The 23412-nt window shown below is 46.0% G+C and overlaps 1 protein-coding gene across 3 annotated transcripts in view; it reads left to right on the top strand.

The window, feature by feature from the left end:
- Window positions 1-20259, top strand: part of SESN3 (sestrin 3) — a 66308-nt gene extending 46049 nt beyond the window's left edge. For all 3 annotated transcript variants that reach the window (XM_083170108.1, XM_083170107.1, XM_083170106.1), the window contains 8 exons: window positions 2454-2651; window positions 3889-4071; window positions 5828-6064; window positions 7836-7983; window positions 13057-13175; window positions 15785-15975; window positions 16661-16805; window positions 17155-20259. In XM_083170108.1, coding sequence (XP_083026234.1) covers window positions 2544-2651; window positions 3889-4071; window positions 5828-6064; window positions 7836-7983; window positions 13057-13175; window positions 15785-15975; window positions 16661-16805; window positions 17155-17241 — 1218 coding nt within the window. In that variant the 5' untranslated portion in view covers window positions 2454-2543 and the 3' untranslated portion in view covers window positions 17242-20259. The remainder of the gene's footprint in view (window positions 1-2453; window positions 2652-3888; window positions 4072-5827; window positions 6065-7835; window positions 7984-13056; window positions 13176-15784; window positions 15976-16660; window positions 16806-17154) is intronic.
- Window positions 20260-23412: the final 3153 nt, after the last annotated feature.

Raw genomic sequence — 23412 nt, 5'->3', positions numbered from 1 at the left:
AAATGACCCTGATCAAAAGTTTACATACCCTGGAGATTTTGGCCTCATAAGGCCACACAATTTGACATAAACGGGTTTGAATGGCTACTAAAGGTAACCATCCTCACCTGTGATCTGTTTGCTTGCAATAAGTGTGTGTGTATATAAAAGGTCAGTGAGTTTCTGCTCTCCTGAAAGACCCTTGCACCTTTCATCCAGCGCTGCACTGATGTGTCTGGATTCTGAGTCATGGGGAAAGCAAAAGAATTGTCATTATTCTCTGACAAATGGCCAGAAAATCACAAATTCTGCTAGGGTATGTAAACTTATGAGCACAACTGTGCATATATATATAAATCTAGTGGTCATATTGTCATGAAAAAAAGTATTGGAGTTGCCAAGTCATCCCTGTAATAGAGGGCAGGAATTTCCTTATAGTCTATGGCTTTTTTTTCTGTATAGTCCGTATGAATAGCGAAACTGGAGGGATTTCAGTTCTTTCTCTTGCAATAATTGACTCATGTGTAATGTAACTGGTTTTTCTATTTTTATGATGCAGTAAAGAAACCAGTCCCCAGATTTAAATCCCAGCGGTCTGTATGTGTTTCTTGTCTTTGTTGTGGTACGGGGCCTCTGTGCGAGTTCCCTCTCTTCCGATCCATCTTCTTCATGTTTTGGAGTTCCTCTGCGATGAGGGTCACTGGGTTTGTCTGGTAAAATGAGAGAGTTGCTGAGTTTGCAGCTCCAGTCGTGTGGAGAAAATGGGCTTTGTGTTTGCACTCTTCCTAAAATACTCCCAGCTGACCTGAAAAGAGAAAAAGCACATTACAATTAATGTGAAAATCTCCTGCCTTACAACAAATCCGGAAAGTGATACCCCACCCCCTGCCCTGCTCGTTTACGAATATTTAATATCCCAGTAGTAGTTCTTACTGGCTGCCATGTTTTCTGGTCTTTCTCTGCATTCGGCATGCCGAATTTACCAACCGACTGGCATTACAACATGTTCCGTTAACAAGTGCACGTAAGAAGGCGTTAATCTATGGCAATCACTATAATAGATTGTACCAAGGGTATATGGTTATTGGGTTGACACACCAAAGCTTGACATGCATTGGGTCAACACAAAAAGGTGGACATAGCTTGGGTCAACATGGATGGTAGGTTGACACAAGCATTAGGTTGACAGTGTCTCGGTGGACATGGGTTTTTCACCCTTTTTTTTTTTTGGAGCTTTTTAACATACCCGGTGTATACGTAACCCAACTCCACCTGAGAAGTTAATAGTATTTTTAGGAGAAATAGCCCCCTGGTCCAACCGGTCAAGCCCACAATATTGTTATACATCTGAACATTCCTCTGCAGAATATTAATGAGCAATGGTAAAATTCAGTCGTTTGGGGTATTTTTTAGTCTAATTTTCCCAGTATCTATTTTTTGTATAGGAAAACATATCCCATACCCGTTGCTGTTGTCCTTATCGCTGTTCCCTCTATATGGAACTGCAATACTGACTTTGCAGGGACTGTGTTGTATATTGGGATCCCATCTGAACATTCTTAAGTTTTGTGTAATGTAGAACTTAAGTTTGCACAATGCTGGGTTCGCTTTTGGCATTGGACCTTAATGCCGGGTTTCCAGTGTGCAGATTGTGGGCCAGATTCTCTAAGCTTCAAAAGTGATAAAATGGAGAGTAATAAACAGCTAGCCAATCAGCTCCTACCTGCCATGTCACAGACTGGGTTTGAAAAATGTCAGACAGGAGCTGATTGGCTGACTGTTTATCACTCTTTATTTTATCACTTTTGAAGCTTAGAGAATCTGGCCCTGTGTGTGTAATATATTTCCAGCAACAGCTTATTTGCTGGCTGTAACAGACAACAGCCACTCTGCGGCTGTTAAATTGCTGGGTGCACAACGCACCACTGTGCTACTACTAATAAATAGTTGATCACAGATAGCAATAGCTCAAATCCTGTTGTCCGCTACAATGTGAAATATTTTATGCTCTGTTATGCTGACTTTGGAATGTACATGTCATTAGTAGCATAAACATTGCACATCACTTTATTTTTTTTTCTTCAATGCAGAAAAGTTTCTTATAAAAAGTTCCCTACAATGTGTGCCCAAAATTATGGCACCCAATAATGCAGATTTTCCTGCGCACCCCTGCGCGAAAGGAATTAGGCCCATTTATATTATATATATATATAAATGTTTTTCTGTATACGAAATCAGTGATTAAAATCCACTGAACTGAAGATTATGCTAATATTATAATAAGTAGCCTTTGTTCCTCTCTGTACATTATTTGGGTGGATGCTGCCAGCGACCGGCAGATATTTCAGGAATCTGTTGAATGTGGATCTGGTTTTTGCCTGAATACAAATTTTGAAGTTGGGAGCGCTGTTTGTGTAAGGGGATGTCTGGTTTGCAGTCTCCTGAGTATTGTTCTCTCTCTCTCTCTCAACTAGTTTGGCCAAACCAATGATGTGGTTACGCTCATTAACCGACTGGTGGAGGAATACAGCACGTCCGGCCGCCTGGACAACATCACGAGAGTCATGAGCCTCCACCCGCAATACCTGGAGTCCTTCCTGCGCACCCAGTTTTATATGCTCCGTATGGACGGACCCTTGCCTTACCATTACAGACACTACATCGCCATCATGGTAAGTGTCCATACTGTCAATTTTACATTGGTCAAAAAATTCCTGATATCAATATTGTCTAGTGGTAGAACATTTTCAAAATGGAGTCGGTCTTGCGTTGGAAGCATGTATAATGCTCATTTTAGCTTTTGTTGATAATTGCTGGCCCGGTTTGTTATTCGGAGCACGACATGACCTTGACCAATGGTTTTGCTGGGATAACGTAAGTTTTAGTGGACAAATTTGATATTCCTGGGGTTCAAGGAATAAGGGCAACATGGTTCGTGTAGTAGTAAGCATGACTGCCTAACATCACTGAGATTGTGGGTTCAATTCCCACCACTGTGTGGAGTTTGTATATTCTCACCGTGCTTGAGTGGGTTTCCTCTGGGTACTCTCATTTTCTCCACAAGCCCAAAATACGTACACTTGGTATGGAATATAAATTCAAAGTCCCACCTGGGCAGGGACTGATGGGAATGGGCAAATATTATTTGTGAAGTGCATGAAAATATCAGTGCGCTATGGAAGGAAGATCCGGATTAAAGGTAGACATCAAAAAATCGACATAGGGCCGACACAAACAAAATGCCAACATTTGAAAGGTCAACATAGGTTTTTCATGATTTTCTCCCCATTTATTTTTTTTGGGGGGGGGGGGGGGGGGGACAACCAACAGTCTGACCAACCAGAAGTAAGCTCGGTGATGGACCAGATGCATTTATCTTACCGGTTGATTCATAATCCGTGTGCACACATAACTGTTCGCAATGTTATCTAGTGCAGTCATGTAAACAGGAGATGTATTCAAAAATTGTAAAGATGACAACTGAAAAGAGCCAATCGGATTATTGATACTATTAATCTTGTCCGACAGCTGGACTGTGATTGGCTGTTTAGGGCAACACCTCCACATTTTTAATAAAACACCGCCTAAGTGCCTGAAACCAGGTGCATACCCTCCAACATCTGAAGAGCAAAAACCGGTACAAATTCAGAAAGGGGGGCGTGGCCACATAGGCACATATCGCTTTGTGCCATATACCCTATACCGAGTTGTTGCAGGCTGTTGCTCCAAAGGTCTTGGCTCATTTCCCCGTTCGCCTCTGTGGGGTGTGCGGACCGATGAGAGAAGAAATTGGTCTTCGAATGACTCCACCCAACCGTTCCACAGACACTCCGTCCACATCGCTCGGCATCTGATATCACCCAAAAGTTCTTTATGTAGGTTTATTATAACGTTGTTTTGCCCTTTCAGGCTGCGGCACGGCACCAGTGTGTCTACTTGATAAACATGCACGTGGATGAGTTTCTGAACACCGGCGGTTCCTCGGAGTGGCTGAACGGGTTAGAGTACGTTCCCCAGAGGCTAAAAAATCTCAATGAAATCAACAAGCTGCTTGCACACAGGCCTTGGTTAATAACGAAAGAGCACATACAGGTAAGCCGCCGCACCTGGGGAGTCAAGCTTTTATCTCCTCTTAACGAACCGGATTAAGGGGGAGTGAAAACGGTGTTACAGGTAGTGATGAGCTCAGAATACACCAGGGTGCTACAGGGCTTATCCAATCAGAGTTATGGCAGATGCTGCAAAGTACCGATGTTTGCGCCGAACCTCTACAGCGCATGTGAGGTACCAGTCTGCTAGAACTATGGGGAAAACTAGTCCGCTGGTGGGTGCTCGCTTCCTAAGCAGTGTGCTGTCCTGTCATGCTCCGTCTCTCTCCTAGCTGATGCCAAAACAGAGGAAAATAAGACCTGCTTTACCTAAGAGGCAATAATCCACGCTTTACTCTATCTTGTCCCTGCTTAATTATCTGCTTCTGCAAGTCTGCTGTATACTTGTGTCATTTCACATGATCTCTGGACATTGGGCCTGATGTCGTAAGCTAAGCAAAAATGCACGCAGATGGTCAAAACCATACTGCACTGCAGGTGGGGCAGATGTAACATGCAGAGAGAGCGCTAGGGTTAGATTACGGGTGTGGTGTGTTCAAACTGAAATCTAAAATGTGGGCGGTGAGGAGCGGTGGGCCGGCGGTTGCTGAGTGCTGCACTAGCGGGCCGAGCGGTGATGTCATCAGCGGGACGGGCAGTGGCGAATATTAGATTTTTCAAATTACTGGCCGCTCTCTGATTAGCTGATAGAGAGCACTCTCAGCTAATCAGCTGCCTCCCTTCTGGGCGGCCACTGATTGCCTGAGAGAGCTCTCAGCCAATCATAGAATGGCCAGTCATTTGACAGGTTATTTTACAAATCTAATCCCGCCACTGCCCGTCCCGGCATCCCGCTGATGATATGATCACCGCCAGGCGTCTGGCCCGCTAGTGCAGTGCTCAGCACCCGCTGCTCGCCCCACTGCTTCCCGGTCAGGCTACAGGGAGGTCGGATGCGATCTTATGTGCTGAACGTCCGACTTCCTGATCCGGTCCGATACACACGGAACTGCGCATCGGATCGGATCATATGTCACACACATGCGATTTTGGGCTGATTTCACCCAATTATCGTGCCAAAATCGGGTGAAATCGGCCCAAAATCACAGTGTATGGGGGCCTTAAGTCTCTTTGTACATGTTACATCTGCCCCACCTTCAGTGCAGCATGGTTTTGCCCAGTTGTTTGATTATTTTTTTTGCTTTGCTTGCAACACTGAACCAGGCCAATTGGTCGCTTCTACATTCATCCCTAAAGAAAATGGATAAGGATAAGTTTCAAAAATATTTATGGAATCCAGAATGCTAAAATTACCTGTGCAGACAGTTGTTCCACATCATCTGCCTCAGTTGTCGTTAGGACTTCTAGACAACCTCAGTGTTGTCAGCACACCTTCTTCCTATCTTTATTGTGATTGGCTGCATCTGTCAGAACCCACCAATAAAGGGAAGTCCTCTGACAGCTGTGCTGTATAGTCGGAGGTTTCCTATTGGAGGCTGAACCCAGGAGATGAAGTTGAAAGCAACAAAAAAAGTTGGATAATACCACGGACTCTTACTGACCATTCTATTAATGATGATTTAAAAAAAATTATTTAGGGTTTAAAGTATTATAGATGGTTTGATATTATCGTTATATGTTCCAGAAGTGTGGAGGCAAAAGAGCTAGATATTGTGATGGTGATAGGATTAGGCTACTGCTCGGCTACCTCAAAGTAATTGTTCTGTGACCATATTCCCCAATTCTATTGTGTTTCCCAGAAACTGGTGAAGACCGGAGAGAACAACTGGTCGCTGGCTGAGCTGGTGCACGCCGTGGTACTGCTGGCTCACTACCACGCGCTGGCAAGCTTCGTGTTTGGCAGCGGCATCAATCCTGAAAGAGACGCGGAACCTTCCAACGGACACCACCTAGTGGAGAAAGTCAAGTTCTGCGTTTGTGATCTAGCCAATGACAACAGCATAGAGAACACGAGCCTCATGGGTAACGGCACAGAGGTCAGTGAAGGGATGGGCGGGGGAGCGCTTGGCTTGTACTTTAGCCTAATCGCCCATTCTCCCGGATTAGCCGGTACTTTAAGTGATGAAGTGGAAGGTGATAACGCAGCAGCCAATCAGCTCCTCTCTTGTTTTCCAAGCCTACCCTGTAACTTGGCAGTTAGGAGCTGATTGGCATTATCAGCAACCAGTTTATTATTTCTCCAGGCTTAATACATCTGCCCCACAAGTTAGCTTCAAAATACCCTTTTACAGACAATGGGCCAGATGTATAGAGCCTTAAAAAGATACATGCAAGGGTGATAAACGTCCAGCCAATCAGCTTCCAACTGTCCTGTTATAGGCTGTGTTTGACACATGGCATTTAGTAGCTGATTGTCTGGACATTTATCAATCTTTGTCACCCTTGCATTTATCTTTTTTTTTTCTGGCTTAATACATCTGCCCCACACATGTCAGGAGCTGATTGGTTAGTACTTTTTTTATTTTTAAACATCTCCCCCACTTCCCAGCTGCTGTATTTGATTACCTATTCCAGTGATGGCTAACCTTGACACTCCAGCTGTTGTTGAACTACACATACCAGCATGTCCTGCATCAGTTTTAGCATGGCCAAATAGTAAAACTGTAGCTGGTGTTAGCCATCACTGACCTGTACTCTCAGTAGGATTTTAGGTACTTATGTAATATCTGGGCTCCCGTTTTTCTTATGAGACCGCCTCCCCTCGCGGGGCTCGCTGCGCTCGCCACGCTTCGGGCACGGTGGCTCGCTGCGCTCGCCACACTATATAAAATCGACTCCATGCGTACTTGGATAGTAGGGGTATGAAAAAATGGGGTGCATTTAACATGGGAGCCCAGATAATACATAAGTACCGGATTTGATGTTATTTTCTGCTTACACCTAAACCCCATATACAGGCTCCATATGCGGCCTGGTCCTAACTGCCGTGCCATCAGCGTGAATAGATTTGACACCCTTGTAACTTATACCCCTTTGACGTCTGGGGATCAAGAAATGACAGTTAGGAGTAGATTGGCTGGTCTTTTATCACTCTCCACTTAATCACCTGTTAAGGCTTGGGGATATTTGCTGAGAGTTCTGAGTCATGTGTCAGTGCTGTGTGCTGGGCGATCTGTCAGCGCCAGTGTTCTCTGGTGAGGACACTGGCTGAGACGGCGATTAACCCTCTTCAGTGGTGGGATTTTTTTCGAGAGCGCTCCCTAAAAAACAACCCCACCACTGTCTCTCCCGGGCCGGGCAGCCCCGCTGAGCACTACATCAGCCGCTGCCCGCCCCCTGAAACCTGGCTGCGCGCAGCGTGACGTTAGCAAGCCATGTCGCACACAGCCGGGGGGGAAGGAGGCGGGGCCGGGCAGCCAGAGCCAGGCAGCGGCTGGAACTGAGTTCACCGCGCTGCCCAACACTAAGAGACAGACACTGGCAACCCCGAGAATTTCCTGGGTTTGCCAAACGAGGCACTTTCGCATAGCCCGGAAAATTCTCTGGAGTGCCAGTGAAGGGTTAAAGTAGATCTATCCAGCATGCTGAATATTAATTGCCAGGCAATAGCCGCACACGCGACCGTGCATCACTATAGCCCTACACAGGGAGCAATGTATGGGCATTTCCGAAGCGAGAGATCACTTACAAAATGCCCTGATGTGTAGGCCCCATAATACATTTGGCCCTATAAGAGGTGTGACCGTTTAGCAGAACAGTAGGTGCCGGTACGATTTTCTGAACTGATCACATAACCTGGTTTCACAGAACTCGGACTATGAAAGTGAATTAGAAGCTTTGATAGAAAGAATGAAGAAACTCCAAGAGGAACGTGAGGAAGAGGAGGCATCGCAGGAAGAGATGGCCACACGTTTTGAGAAGGAAAAGAAGGAAAGTCTTCTGGTTGTCTCTGCAGGTAATTGATACGCGCTGAGTGAGCTTCATTGATTGCCAGACATCAGGGAGGGGGTGGTCTAGTGTCGCCAGACCAGAGGTGGCAGCGGCTCTACGTAACCTGCGGCCCGGAATTTCCATGGACGTCGGCTGAGACCATGTAGCGACTGACGCCACCGTGTATATGGGAGCACGTTAAGATAAAAATCTGACAGGTGGAACGTGCATTCTCCAGCTCTTGTTACTGACCTTCAGCTAGTTATACATTAAGTTATGTAAAAGTGACAATAAATCTCGTTATGTAATAAGAGACCTGATCCTTTGTGCACTCCGAGTCAGAGGAGGGAGGCGGATAAAGCATATTAAGTTAAAGCATACGTTCTGTGGAATCTCACTGGAACCCAAGGGGTCTGTTTTTCCTGACCTTGATTGAGTAAACGGCTCCTTGTGTTTGACATTGAAAATGAGATTGCTGAGCATTAGTCTGTGCTGATCTGACCTGGGGACCTTCATCATTTCACTGCATATATAGAACTAGAATGACTGTCCCTGACCTTTCTCTGCCGTAACCGGAGCACTGCCCCTCCTACAACCGCAGTTGCGGCCCCTACATTTCTAACCAGCAGCACCCCAGGGGGATGTTACAAAGTGCAGATCTGTCACTGTAAGGCAAATACACCATTCCTGCAGAGCTGATGTGATATATAATACAAGTCCTATATTTAAATGTGATTATTGGTATGTCCTTTACCTATTTGGTTAAATTACTGTTTTTTTAGCTTTTTATTTACTATTGAAAACCTGTTTTTCACGCTCTTCTGTACCAGCTTTGTAGTTTATATAATTACTGCAATGAAGTCAGCTGCAGGGGATTTTCGGGCCTTGGGTATTGACATCTCCAAAATGTAATAATGCTCTCCGTGTACAGCATATGCGCTCCAGGAGCTAGTGTCAGATCAGCAGTGTTCACTCACTTGTAGTAAGTGGAGGTTCTGGCACAGTGTGAAGAGCTATTGCACACTGTTGTTTGTGAATGCTGGTGCGCAGGAAGTAGTTACCATGACACCCACTCAAAATATATTTTTATTTTGAACATCGGTAAGAAAGTCGTTTCTTACTATGGGTTACAGGGCACTTTTGGGACATAGTTGTGCGGTCTCTTCGCTTTCTTTTACCCCCTTGGCGCGCTTCATGCTAGCTGGCAGTTCCGTGCCTGTATTTTATCTGGAGTTCGAGATCATGACTGAGTTTCACCGTCTTGTCGAGACTGAACTGGTTCTTGCTAACACCCTAACTCGGAGCACTGTTTACTGATGACATTACTGATATGCGTTTACATACACGAGACATCAATATTTCAGAGAATACAGACTGCAGTTTCCAAGGACAGCGATGCAGAGTTTTCCAACTAATTATTATTAATTCAATGAGAAATTAACCATTCTGACTGATACCAGTTTAGACCAGTCATGGATTTTCCAAATGTACTTAATTGGAATTATATTAAACATTAGAGAAGCATAAAGAACGTATTAACGTTGAGCCTTTAATTCAGCAACTTGGTCAATGTTTCGTAGAGAAAAATCTAGATGACAAATTAGATGTGACTCGTGGTAGATTTCTATTTTTTTTTTCTTCTCGTTTTAAAATTTGACGGATTATGGACTTGTGCAGGACTAGACTGTGTAAAGAAAAAGAGGAGTATGGGATAGGTTGTACAGGTGCAGTTCAGGTGTAGATAGGAGTATGGGATAAGTGCATGTGTAGAGAGGAGTATGGGATAAGTACAGTGCAGGTGTAGAGCGTAGTACAGGATAGGTGCAGTGCAGGTGTAGAGAGAAGTATGGGATAGGTGCGGTGCAGGTTTAGGGAGGAGTATGGGATAGGTGCGGTGCAGGTTTAGGGAGGAGTATGGGATAGGTGCGGTGCAGGTTTAGGGAGGAGTATGGGATAGGTGCGGTGCAGGTTTAGGGAGGAGTATGGGATAGGTGCAGTGCAGGTGTAGAGAGGAGTACGGGATAGGTGCAGTGCAGGTTTAGGGAGGAGTATGGGATAGGTGCAGTGCAGGTGTAGAGAGGAGTACGGGATAGGTGCAGTGCAGGTTTAGGGAGGAGTATGGGATAGGTGCAGTGCAGGTGTAGAGAGGAGTACAGGATAGGTGCAGTGCAGGTGTAGAGAGGAGTACGGGATAGATGCAGTGCAGGTGTAGAGAGGAGTACGGGATAGGTGATGTGCAGGTGTAGAGAGGAGTACGGGATAGGTGCAGTGCAGGTGTAGAGAGGAGTACGGGATAGGTGCAGTGCAAGTTTAGGGAGGAGTATGTGATAGGTGCAGTGCAGGTGTAGAGGAGTACGGGATAGATGCAGTGCAGGTGTAGAGTAGTATAGTAAATAGACTGGTATAAAGGAAATTATGTGGTTTGGGAATAGGGGCTGTATTTAAAGAGTAGAGAGGAGTGCTCGGTAGATGTAGTGTGGGGTACAGGGTAGTTGTAGTGGGGGGTACGGGGAAGTTGTAGTGCAGGGATAGGGAGGCGTACCTGATAGTTATAGTGCAGGGGTAGGGAGGGGTACGGGATAGCTATAGTGCAGGGGAAGGGGTACGGGATAGTTATAGAGGAGGAGTATGGGATAGTTACAGCGCAGGTGTGGGGAGGAGTATGGGATAGCTGTAGTGCAGGAGTAGGGAGTAGTACGGGATAGTTATAGCGCTGGTGTGGGGAGGAGTATGGGATAGCTGTAGTGCAGGGGGTAGGGAGGGGTACAGCATAGTTATAGTGGAGGGGTGAGGGGTAGTTATACCGCAGGAGTAGGGAGGGTTAGGGGATAGCTGTAGTGCAGAGGAGGGATAAAGGATAGTTATAGCGCAGGGGTAGGGAGGAGTACGGGATTGCTGTAGTTATGGGTACGGAATAGTTGTAGTGCAGGGGTAGGGAGGGGTACAGGGTAGTTATAGAGCAGGGGTAGGGATGAGTATGGGATAGGTGAAGTGCCGGGGTAGGGAGGGGTAGGGGATAGTTGTAGTTCAGGGGTAGGGAGGGGTACGGGATAGCTGTAGTGTAGGGAAGGGAGGGGTACGTGATAGCTGTAGGGTGGGGTAGGGGATAGCTGTAGTGCAGGGGATAGGGCGGGGTAGGGGATAGCTGTAGTGCAGGGGTAACGAGTGGTACGGGATAGATGTAGTGCAGGGGTACGGTGGGGAACGGGTTAGTTATAATGCAGAGGTAGGGAGGGGTACGGGATAGTTGTAGTCCAGGGGTAGGGAGGGGTAATGGATAGCTGTAGTGCAGGGAATAGGGAGGGGTATGGGAAAACTGTAGTGCAGGGGATAGGGCGGGGTAGGGGATAGCTGTAGTGCAGGGGTAGGGAGTGGTACGGGATAGATGTAGTGCAGGGGTATGGTGGGGAACGGGTTATTTATAATGCAGAGGTAGGGAGGGGTACGGGATAGTTGTAGTCCAGGGGTAGGGAGGGGTAAGGGATAGCTGTAGTGCAGGCGATAGGGAGGGGTATGTGATAGCTGTAGTGCAGGGGATAGGGAGGGGTACGGGATAGCTATACTGCAGGGGTAGGGAGTGGTACCGAATAGCTGTGGTGCAGGGGTATGGAGGGGTACGGGATAGCTGTAGTGCAGGGGTAGGGAGTGGTACGGGATAGATGTAGTGCAGGGGTACGGTGGGGAGCGGGTTAGTTATAATGCAGAGTTAGGGAGGGGTACGGGATAGCTGTGGTGCAGAGGTATGGAGGGGTACGGGATAGCTGTAGCGCAGGGGTAGGGAGGGGTATGGGACAGCTGTGGTGCAGGGGTATGGAGGGGTACGGGATAAATGTAGTGCAGGTGTACGGTGGGGAAACGGATAGCTGTAGTGCAGGGGTACGGGATAGCTGTGGTCCAGGGGTATGGAGGGGTACGGGATAGCTGTAGTGCAGGGGTAGGGAGGGGTATGGGATAGCTGTAGTGCAGGGGTAGGGAGGGGTACAGGATAGCTGTAGCGCAGGGGTAGGGAGGGGTATGGGATAGCTGTGGTGCAGGGGTATGGAGGTGTATGGGATAGCTGTAGTGCAGGGGTAGGGTGGGGTATGGGAATAGCTGTATTGCCTTATCCATAGCAAAGGTGAGCCGCAGCTGTTACAGAATTACAAGTACCAGCATGTCCTGAGCTATCTTTTGGGTATACTGTCTTGTGATTGTATTAACAAATTATTGTTCGCAGCTAGTGAAGGCCATATGGTACAGCTCAACAGAGCAGCCTGAGTCGGCACCAAGGTCAGATGCAGTCAGCCAGCCGGTGATCAGCACCATCGCTGTTACTTACACGACGTGGGCACCTTCCTCTGCATGAATAAAAGCCGCGTTATTTGCTTAGTAACACGTTGTTAGCGCTCTCGAGCATCGCTTGGCTACTGCAAACACCAGCCTCACATCCGCTGCCATCCCTCCTTACCTACCTAGGGACTAATCTGTACAACTGACATCTCCACTTCGTTATTTAAAGGGCCGATGAGCACAAAGCAGTCCCATTGATTTGGAGACTTTCAAAGATGAAAAATATTCTCTTTATTGGATATGCAGATCCAATAGCTGCCGGCACTCAAATGATTACAGGGACAACTTGCTCTCGGTGCCAGAACAAAATAATGTATAACTTCCAATGTTCCACAGGGAACAATAACGGCACTCAGGAGACTGGTTACATGCAAAAAACGATGTATTCAGGTGTATGGGACCCATACACCTGAATACATCCTTTATTGGATATGGGAATAAAATATCAATGAACTTTACTGTTAAAGATCCAATCTCCAAATATGACCCAAGTTAGAAGCTAACCCTGGATGAATTAAAAAATGAATCCAATAAACAAAAGGCATTGACCCGTCCCACCTATGTCTGGGGTCTATATGGTCCATTGCAACCCAGATATAAGTCCTAAACCTGTAAAATAGGGGTTTAATTGTGGCAGTTGCTTTTTGTGTCTTGCGCGGCTTTGACTGTTAAATCTGATGGTGCTGAAATCTGCAACAAGTTTTAAAGCTAGGATTGGCGATGTAGGGGACATGAGAAATGTTTTACACTCTTCCCTTTCTCTCCTCAGCGTTTGATGACGACGTGGTTTCAATGTCAAACACTTCCCGTTATATAGAAGACCCCGGATTTGGATATAAAGATTTTGCAAGGCGGGGAGAGGAACATCTGCCTACATTCCGAGCACACGTATGTATACTATGCACAAAGCATTTTGCACAGACTTGGGGAAAGATATCTTATGCGGATCTATCTCTTAATCCTCACCTCTTTGGGGGGAATTCAAGTGGTGCGTGTCTTGGCACTGGAGCAAATCAAATGTTGCTCCGTTTGGGTGCTGACATTACCCATTTTGCTGAGAACGGCTGTGAATTGTCACGATCACAGCCGGATCTTGACAATCCGCGGCCGTTTATGCGGACACGCCCCCTTGTCGTCGATTGGCAGGCAAGACCTTGAGTCTGGAATAATGTTTTCTGAGCTCTTGAACATAAACACTAGAACTAGCATTAGTACAGTCATAGGGGACGGGGCTACTGAAGTCTGTATCCAATCAATGCAATATTACTCCCAGCCGGTCACTGTGACGGAACAACATACCCCTAATGTCAGCACTTGGATACTTCTGGCTGGTATATTTGAGTGGCCACCAGTGTGCAAAACACGTGAATTCCCCTTCAGGAAGCAGCATTAGTCTTCGATTCTATCAGATATAGCTCCAGCATATTCTGTTGTGCTGTAAAGTAATACGAGAAGACTGGGTGATAATCAGCCGTAGCATTTAAAACTCCAGAACACAAACTTTTAAGAAATCCGGTCCCTAAACAGAGCAGAGCTGGACGGCTAGTACTAACCAGTGCATTGCAACATCGGCAAAACAATAGCAATACAATATTATTAGGAGACAAAGTCCAGGCACCCAGCTTGTTCCGCAGCTCTGCCCATGGATGATAGCCCATACAATAGCGGTATTGTTCATGTGAAGCACACAAAGCATGTCCGTACATCACACAGTAACACCTGGATACATAGAGCACTTGTATATCTGTACAAAAAGCAACTGGTGGTAAGAAGCTACTGTAGTCACCCTAAGGCAGTGGTTCCCATCCCTGCTCCTCAAGTACCCCCAGCAGTTCACATTTTCCAGGTCACCTGTGCATTTTTAAACTGTGACAGTTGGTGATACACGGTGCACCGGCTGCGTGACTTGGAAAACCTGAACTGGGAGGGGTACTTGAGGACTGAGGTTGGGAACCACTGCCCTAAAGCCATATATACAGTATACTGTATAAGGTAGAATAGATTAAGGTCCATGAAATCACAAGTCCTTATCATCCATTTAAATGTCTAATTTTAAAGAAAGTGATGGGTCTTTGTAGAATTATGATTATGGGCAGTGTCTACTGGCTTTGCGGATGTATTCCAGACCAGGTGGTGATGTCACATGGGTGCTATCAAAGCAATAGTTTTTTTTAAGCGTTTCGGGACACCCTCATCACTCCGCCAGATCTTGCTGTTCTGTCCCAGTGTTGGACAATACAGTATTTATCCTTTCCTGCGCGGCTAAAGGTAAAAGATACAGTCACGCACTGTAGACGAATCCTACAGTGCGTTAGGCCAAGAATAAAGATCATGTCCGAGTCTCATATACTAATATTAACTTCTAGTGAGCATTAACCCTTTCTGTGCCTGTGTAATATAAACAGTGCATTCCGTTTTACCGTCAGTGCAGTCTGAAAGCATTAGAAAAGTCTGACGACACCCCACCCCCTTAATTTACTCTAAAGAGCTAACATCTTCAGGTGTCCATACATCTACAGATTTATTGTCAGATCTGGCTGTTTGGAACAAAATCCTGGTAATGGATGAGAACAAATGAGAGTTGACCATTTGCTTTGAAATGCTGGAAAACTGCCAAAAAACCGTCACTCAGATATTACCAGGATTTTGTTCCAACCAGACAGATCTGACAATTGATCTGTAGATGTATGGCCAACATTTTACTCCACACACCTACTGACGCCAGCCCAGCCTCTACTGAGACAATCATTCCAATCTTTAGAATTATTCTGTAGATTGTCCAGGGTTGCCGACCCTCCCGGAATTCCCTGGAGTCTCCCGAAAATCGGGTCCCCCTCCCGACCCCCCGGAAGGGTGGGCAACCCTCCCGGAATCTGGGGGACCCCCTGAGCCCCCCGGATCGCGGCACGTAAATGCCGCAATCCGCGGGTCTCAGAGGAGGGGGCGGAGCTAAAATGGCACAATCGTGTCATTTTAGCCCCGCCCCCTCCATGGAGATTAGTCATTTCCTATTTCCCGTAATGGGGGGCGGGGCTTAATGATGTCACAGTCAATCCGACAGATTCTACTATCCATTGTCACCCTCATGCTTCTGTTTTCCTTCTGACCCCGTCGACCTTACCCATGTCAACCTTCAGTGGTGAAGCCAATGACCCATACCCAGTAAAGCAATGCAATAACTGAAGGTGTACCCTAATGTCCTGCCCTAGAAAGACACATTATACCAGGCATGTCCAAACTGTGGCCCTCCAGCTGTTGTGAAACTACACATCCCAGCATGCCTTGCCATAGTTTTAGCATTCCCTTTTAGCTAACTGTGGCAAGGCATGATGGGACTTGTAGTTTCACAACAGCTGGAGGGCCATAGTTTGGACATGCCTGCTTTAAACTGTAACAACATCTCACTTGATAGAAGACCATTGCCTTCATACGCAGTGTGACCAAGTCTGTGAACGTAAATCATCTTAGACGCGACTTCTTGCTTCTTTCCCGCACAGGATTACTCTTGGGAAGATCATGGTTTCTCGCTGGTAAACCGCCTCTACTCCGACATCGGCCACCTTCTAGATGACAAATTCCGGATGGTCTATAATCTCACCTACAACACCATGGCCATGCACGAAGATGTAGATACCACCATGCTGAGAAGAGCCTTGTTTAATTACGTTCACTGTATGTTTGGAATCAGGTATGTATGTATGTATGTATGTATATGTACTCTAGAACTCGCTGCTCTATAACACACTGCTTCTCCCTATCAGACTCTATGCAAGAATCCACAGCATAAAACTGACCCCTAGGAGTCCCCTCTTCATTGTAGCAGCCTTCATTGTAAGTCGCTACACTTAAAAATGTAAGCCCTTACAGATGAGGAGCTTCGCTTCTCCTCCTCTCTGCAACCAGTGAATCTCCCATCCCACACCAGTGTGTTCAAGCCCTGTTGTCCAGTGGCCCTCCACCCAGAGCATACTTAACCTGGTACCAGCAATCAGGTCCCTCCTCCTTGGGAGGGGGGACCTGATTGCCGGCACCAGGCAGGAAGTGCATCGGTGGGTTGGGCCAGTGCTTACAACGGGTCTTCCTCACATGTGCCTCCTCCTGGGAATCCCGCTCCATGGCGTTATTCCCAGAAGTTGGAGTTTTCTTCCAAGGTGCAAAATGCAGATGATCATACACATCAGCCTTCTGTGGATTACCGCAGTATAGGCGTTTTCTTATTTAACAGATCCATGCGGTTTCCTGGATACGTGATAGCAGGTGTCTTCTGTGCAGATAAATGTGGTGTAATGATTAATAAGGTGTCTACAGTACATGCACGCGAGGTGTAGTTAGCTGAGTCGGTAATTCTCACTGTCTGACCTGATTTTCCCCAGGTACGACGATTACGACTACGGTGAAGTTAATCAGTTACTTGAGCGGAGCCTCAAGGTTTACATTAAAACTGTGACCTGCTATCCTGAACGAGCCACACGGCGCATGTATGACGGCTACTGGCGTCAGTTCAAGCACTCTGAAAAGGTGAGTTTGGCGGAACCAGGAGAAGAACTTGGCCCTGGGTCTGCCGGTACAAAAATAATCCAAATGGGGAGTGTGTCATTTAAACATTGCAACATAGCGAGAGCCGACGGGCATTACTGGGATAAAGAGAACCCAGGGGTGGGTACATTGGTTAGCCCCTCTGTTGCTGTCCAGATAGCTACTGCCATGAAGGGATATGATTGGTGGAGGACACTCCTTGGGGTTACACGGTACACCGCTTGCTCATGACACTCAGCCACTGGATATCAACTCATACAACAGCCTTTCTCTTGTGTATCAATGTCATTGTGCCACCCAGCAGCTGATGCCCCGTCTCGTCTATTCACAGGTCCACGTCAACTTACTCTTGATGGAGGCTCGCATGCAGGCGGAACTTCTCTACGCCCTGCGGGCTATCACCCGGCATTTGACCTGAGGTCCCGCGTGCAGACTTGTACATGCAAAGCAATTTCACTTTTCAGTTCAATAACAGCGATCGCCTGTCATGTAGCATCAAACATATATATCTATATATATGCATTTCTAACGTCTGCGCTGGCCCACTTGTGGCAGTGATGTGCAATGACCTGTGTTGTTTCCGACAATGCTTTACCTTTTACTAATGTTAGTGAAACTGGCACTACTATATATATATATATATATATATATATATATATATATATATATATATATATATATATATATATTATTATTATAATTTTTGTCTTACGTTTCAGCAGTAATTAACCCCTACTGCTTTTCCAGAGAGTTTAGTTTAACACAGGATTTTTTTTTTTCTTTTTAGTCTTTTTTTTTATTTTTATTTTTGTACATACATGTGTATAGAATTCTGGTTTGCCTTGTTCCAGTTACGTGTAGTGCTTTCTTTTATATAAGAAACCTAACAAACAAAAAAACACAGGAGAATAAGCTGTATTGTCTAATTCATAAAAAAAAAAAAAAAAAGTTGCATTTTAACCAATTTCCCGCCAGCAAATTGGTTTAAAAAAAAAAGCAGTCTTATGTGCCATAAAAAGATCTTCTTACATATTACTTTATAGCGACGCAGTCTCTGCGTCCGTTTTTACCGGATATCCGATTTGGTGCTTTTCATTCATCAACTCTGCCCAAAAAATAGAAAGAAATACTTTTTTATGTGGAGAGTGGTTGCCAGCTTCCAAATGTGAATGATACCCTTGTAGCATGGCACACAGTTTACTGCAGCATTCTACTGAGGTGCCCTGCAGCATTCTACTGAGGTGCCCTGCACTGCTATGTTTGTATTTGTGCTCCTTAACACTTTAATGAGTTCCTCTGCGCTCTAGCCTGGAGAGCTTTTATTTTTTTTATTTTTAGTAACACAGCAACATGTGCAGAACCCGTATCTATGGGAGTACCTATGTTAGCGGTAGGCAACGGCTGGCCCTCTAGATGGGAGTACTTCGTTTTAGCCTCTAGGTAACATTCTAATGGAAGAGTGAGCACAGTAATGTCAGACACCGCGTGTATAGCAGGTTAGTCCTGATTTGAAAGGCGAGATTACCGAAGGAGCAGTGTACGGTCACACAGTCTGTGTAGCATTGGGTGTTATCGGATGGTGATCTTAGAGTGAGCACCGGGCTGGAGTTAGCACATGGCAAAACGATGTTGCACTGCAGGTGGGGCTGATGTAACATGTAGAGATTTTTAGATTGGCGGGGAGGGGTATTGTTTTCCTGTGCAAGATAAATGCTGGCTGCTTTTGCATGTAGACTCCAAATGTAAGACCGCTGTATTTTTAAACCGCAATTTCAATTTCACCCCAGCCGAATCAAACTCTATGCACCTGTTACATCTGCCCCACCTGCGGCGCAGCATGGTTTCGCCCAATTGCTTGCATTTTTGCTTTACTTACAAACCTGATTTAGGCCCACAGTTCAGTCACACAGACTGTGCAGCGGCTTAGTGTATGATTGGATGCTGATCTTACAGAGTGTGTAGCGGTTTAGTGCATTATTGGACGTGGTGTTCTCTCATCCGTTTGGGCTGCTTGTTTCTCATTTTCCCGCTCTTATCTCTTTACGCATTCTGTTATCATACCTCCCAACTGTCACGATTACAGCGGGACAGTCCCGATTTTCGGGTCCTGTCCCGCTGTCCCACCCGCGGCAGGCATTGTCCCTCTGCGGAGGGTGGCAGTTGGGAGACCCCCCAATCTAATAGAATAGACGCATGCGCACAGCGTCTATTCTCATATGAAAATGAGGTTGTGGCTAATTAGCATAAGCCGCACCCTCATTTGCATACGCCCCACCCCCTTTTCAGATGCGAAGCCGCGCGAGTGTCCCTATTTCATCAGCACAGAAGTTGGGAGGTATGTGTTATGTTTTTGCTAAATAAGGCCCCTGACCAATAAAGTTGCCCAACTCTGATCTAGGTCATTTGAGATTTGCTCTGCTTGAAGTATATGCCGTGCAAATGTAGGATACTATAAAATAGTGCCATATCTCTAGTCCCTCGGTGTCAACGCAAACATATCGCAACCACAAAACTATTGTGTAGATTGAAATTAAACTAAATGTAATATATAGACAAAAAAGGGAAAACAGTAACATTCACAAATAGGCTGTGTTCCCTAGAGGAAGGTATTTTCTAATGCACAGCAGACTTCCTCTTCAATAAGGCAGCACTTCCTGTTGTCATATTTTTGTGAAAATTACTATTTGAACTTTTTTGTTGTATCAACTAACACGATAGGGGTTGCTAAGATAACTTGTTTGATCATCTGTAGCTTGATATTTGTGTGTACACTCGCATTAGGCTTTTCATAATGCCAATTTGTTTTGCACTCACATGGAGGCAGCCATTTTGTGGGCAGCACCAGCTTTCTTGGGAATGCCCCAGTTGAGTGGAGCCATTGGCATCACACAAAATGGGACCTGTCTGTCCACTAGGTCAGCAGCCGCATCATTAAAACACGCAGTGTGTCGCGGATTTGATTGTCTACATTCGTATCGGCATTGGACGACTCCCCAAAATGGCTGCCTAAACCGTGTGCATGTGATGAGTCTACGTTAATGATACAGCTGCCTTATAATGTAAAATCATGTCAGCTCACATAAAAGCCGTATGTTGTATACAAGGCATTCAGTGACCATAGGAGCAAAGTCAGGAGGTCGTATTAAATCTTGTTGGGTGTACAGGTGGAGTTCTGTTCTACATGATGCATCCTGGTCATCACTGGGATCTTCTGTCATGCCGATTACTTTATCGCAGCAAACCATCTTCATTTAATAAAATGAACATATACAGTGCTAATGTAACTGTCATAGTTCACAGAGACACTAAACGGACATCACACTGATTTGTCTCCCATTTGAAGCAGGCGCATGCACTATTGCCGACAGGGCTGTAGAGGGCCCGGCCAGGCCCAGGTACTTTGCAGGGGGCGTGGCCTATTCATGGAGCCATGCAGCCTTACAGGAAAAAATAGTACTTAAGCACTGCCCTGGCCCCACTGCAGCCCAGCCCACAGCAGTATGTGCTGCGTTGAAAAGAGATGCTGGTTATGGGCCCCTGTATCAGATCTAGGCCCTGGTAATTAGTACCCCCCCTCCTCTCTGGGCGCCACTGGTTGCCGATGATCAGGGAAGGCGTTGATAAAGCAATAGCAGGAATGCCGAAGTTACTCAACCCCGGCCTGGAGAGTATTCTGTGTAACAAGCATCAGAGCAATAAGTCCTACTCGACATAACTGATGTAATAGTCTGCGGCCTGCTCACTTTTTTCCTATGTGACACTGCAATATTGTCCCCAATGGGGCCTAATGAGCTGAAGTTTAAAAGTATTTAAATACCCTCCCATTGAAAGCTTTCAGAAGCATCTTGGCCCAGCAGCAGTGCGTTCGCCTGGTGAAAGGGTCAGGAACAGCTGACCAAAAATATGTTTTGCACATAACTTTAGCATCGGTTCTCTTGCTATAGAAGAGCAGGATGCCTCTTGTACTTGAGATGTGTGTATATGTATATATATGTATATGTATATGTATATATATATATATATATATAATTTTTGGTACTTGTGTAGTTTCGCGGCGCCCGATATACCGGATGCGGCCAATATATTGGCCGATATCGCATCCGATATATCGGGCACCGTGAAACTACACAAGTACCATCTTTTTTGTGTGTGTGTACCTTGTAGCCTTTTTTTTCTTCTTTGAAATGTTTACTCCACAATCATTTTACCTTCATTCATAAGTGTACTAATAATGGCACCAAGCTGTGATATTTTGTATGCATTGATGTACGTGAACAAAAGTAGAGTGCAATATTAACAGCCACCACCCTCGCCCACCCCCCCCCCACCCCCCCCCCCCCCACCCCCCCCCCCCACCCCCCCCCCCCCCACCCCCCCCCCCCTTTTTATCGAGCGGAAGTGTCCTTTGAAAATCTCTGCTTAATCTGAGATTGGTGGTGGCTATACAGAAGTGGTTTATTTTTTTGTTTCGGGGAGATTTTTCTATATTGTAGCTTCTTTTCCCCCCCAATTTCAGCAAAAAAAAAGAAATGTGAATGCCAAAGCAATAGCTAGCGAATCTTGCCAACGTTCTGTACGCCTGCAGCGTTATTAATTATTCATGTTTCATTTGCTGACGCTGGATATAAAAACCTCAAGCATTATATATATTTAGCAGTGCAGATTTAATGATGTTGCATGGGTATTGATTTTCTGTGCAAGAAAAATACTGGCTGCTTTTGCATGTAGCCCCCCCCCCCCCCCCCCCCCCCCCCCCCCCAATAGTGAGCGTCTTGCCAGAGAACGATCCCACAGAAATCCGTTAAGATTGTGTTCAGACAACGTCCAAATTTAGGTGGCTTACTAATAGCCCGTAAGTGGGGTATTTGTCAACCAGGATGCCCGGCCTCGTTTGGTTTCAAAGCACTGCCCCGATCCCTTATTTGACATTTGATTTGGTCACCTGCGGGAAGTGGAAACGAATCCTGACGCCCAATGTAGCCAGCTTTAAGTTATGGAAACGCTTCATTAAAACCAATACATCCAAATAGTGTATTGAAAGTATCTTTGGTTGCCAGTTTTTTAGAGCGTCTTTCTGGGGAAGATGTACTAAGCCTGAAAAAGTGATAAAATGGAGAGTGATACACCACCAGCCAATCAGCTCCTACCAGCCATATCACAGTCTGTGTTTGAAAAATGACAGGTAGGAGCTGATTGGCTGGTGCGTTATCACTCCATTTTATAACTTTTTACGCTTGGTACATACGGCCCTTTGAGGGGTAATTTACAGTGTGTAGATTGCAGTGTAAGATTGGTTACCCGACTGTTCAGAGGTTGTCCGCTAAACTACATAAAGTGTAATGGTAGACACTCAACAGCTCCAGGTATTTGCGTCCTATGCTGGCCTACCTTTTACCTCTAAGGCCGGTTTCACACACTCCGGCTCCTGCCGGACGGTGAAATCCCGCACGGCCAGGGAGCCGTGCCGCACACATTAGTTGTGAATGGACACTATTGTGTCCATTCACACGGGACGGCCACGACCCGGCCGCACGGTTGCAGCCGGATCCCGCCACTGGAAGGGACGGCTGCCGGGCTGTGGCCATCCCCTCCATGATAAACTGGTGTGTGCAGCACGGCTCCCTGGCCGTGCGGGATTTCACCGTCCGGCAAGAGCCGGAGTGTGTGAAACCAGCCTTATTGCGAAACTCCTGTACACAGTGTAAGGGGGATGTGACTTTTTCCATTATTCAGAGAAGAGGGTGCCAATATTTTTTTGATTTCCTATCTCTCCACATAAGCCGGATGCATCATTTGTTTACAGACACTGGTTCCCTGTTTGGTAAATAGGTATTTACGTAGTTGAGGCAACCATCCATGAACTGAACGAATATGGATAGCATTTACTATAGCCTAATGTAGGCATGGCCAAACTGTGGCACCCATAGCTGTTGTGAAACTACACATCCCAGCATGCTTTGCCATAGTTTTAGCAATACCTAATAGCAAAATTGTGGCAAGGCATGATGGGACTTGTAGTTTCACAACAGCTGGGGGTGCCACAGTTTTGCCATGCCTGGCCTAATGTCTCGGTGAAGTCCCTATTCCCAGTGTATTTATAAAATGAATTCTCAAGAGTATGGTTTCTGTCTGTCACTTTCCCTGACCGTAGGGTATGATTTAATCCAAAGGTTAGGCCATTCGGTCTGATTCATGTTTGTAAGTAAAGTCATAAAAGGCAAGAAACCATATCTGGAACAAACCAGGGGGAAGTACATCACATTGTTCCTGTGCAGGGTTAATACTGGCTGCTTTTGCATGTAGCCCACACTTTAGTTTTTTTTCAGTGTTAACATGCCCCACTAAAATTCAACTCTCTCTGCACATGTTACATCTGCCCCCCTGCAGCGCAGCATGGTTTTGCCCAGTTGCTTGCTGTTTTCCTGTACTTTAAAACATGAATAAGGCATAATGTGTATAGTGCTGCAAGCGATGTGCTACCAATTTGTAAGCGAGTCATCAGAAAATAGCGACTTCATAAGCCCCACGAAATAGCTGGGAAAGCCACAAAGGCTGTAAGCAGACAGCACTTTATACTTGGACTGCTGCA

Source organism: Crinia signifera, chromosome 2 (genome assembly GCF_055691185.1).
Source record: "Crinia signifera chromosome 2, ASM5569118v1, whole genome shotgun sequence".
NCBI classification, from domain to species: domain Eukaryota; kingdom Metazoa; phylum Chordata; class Amphibia; order Anura; family Myobatrachidae; genus Crinia; species Crinia signifera.
The sequence above is the reverse complement of the archived record's forward strand: the minus strand, read 5'-3'. Positions and strand labels throughout refer to the sequence as shown.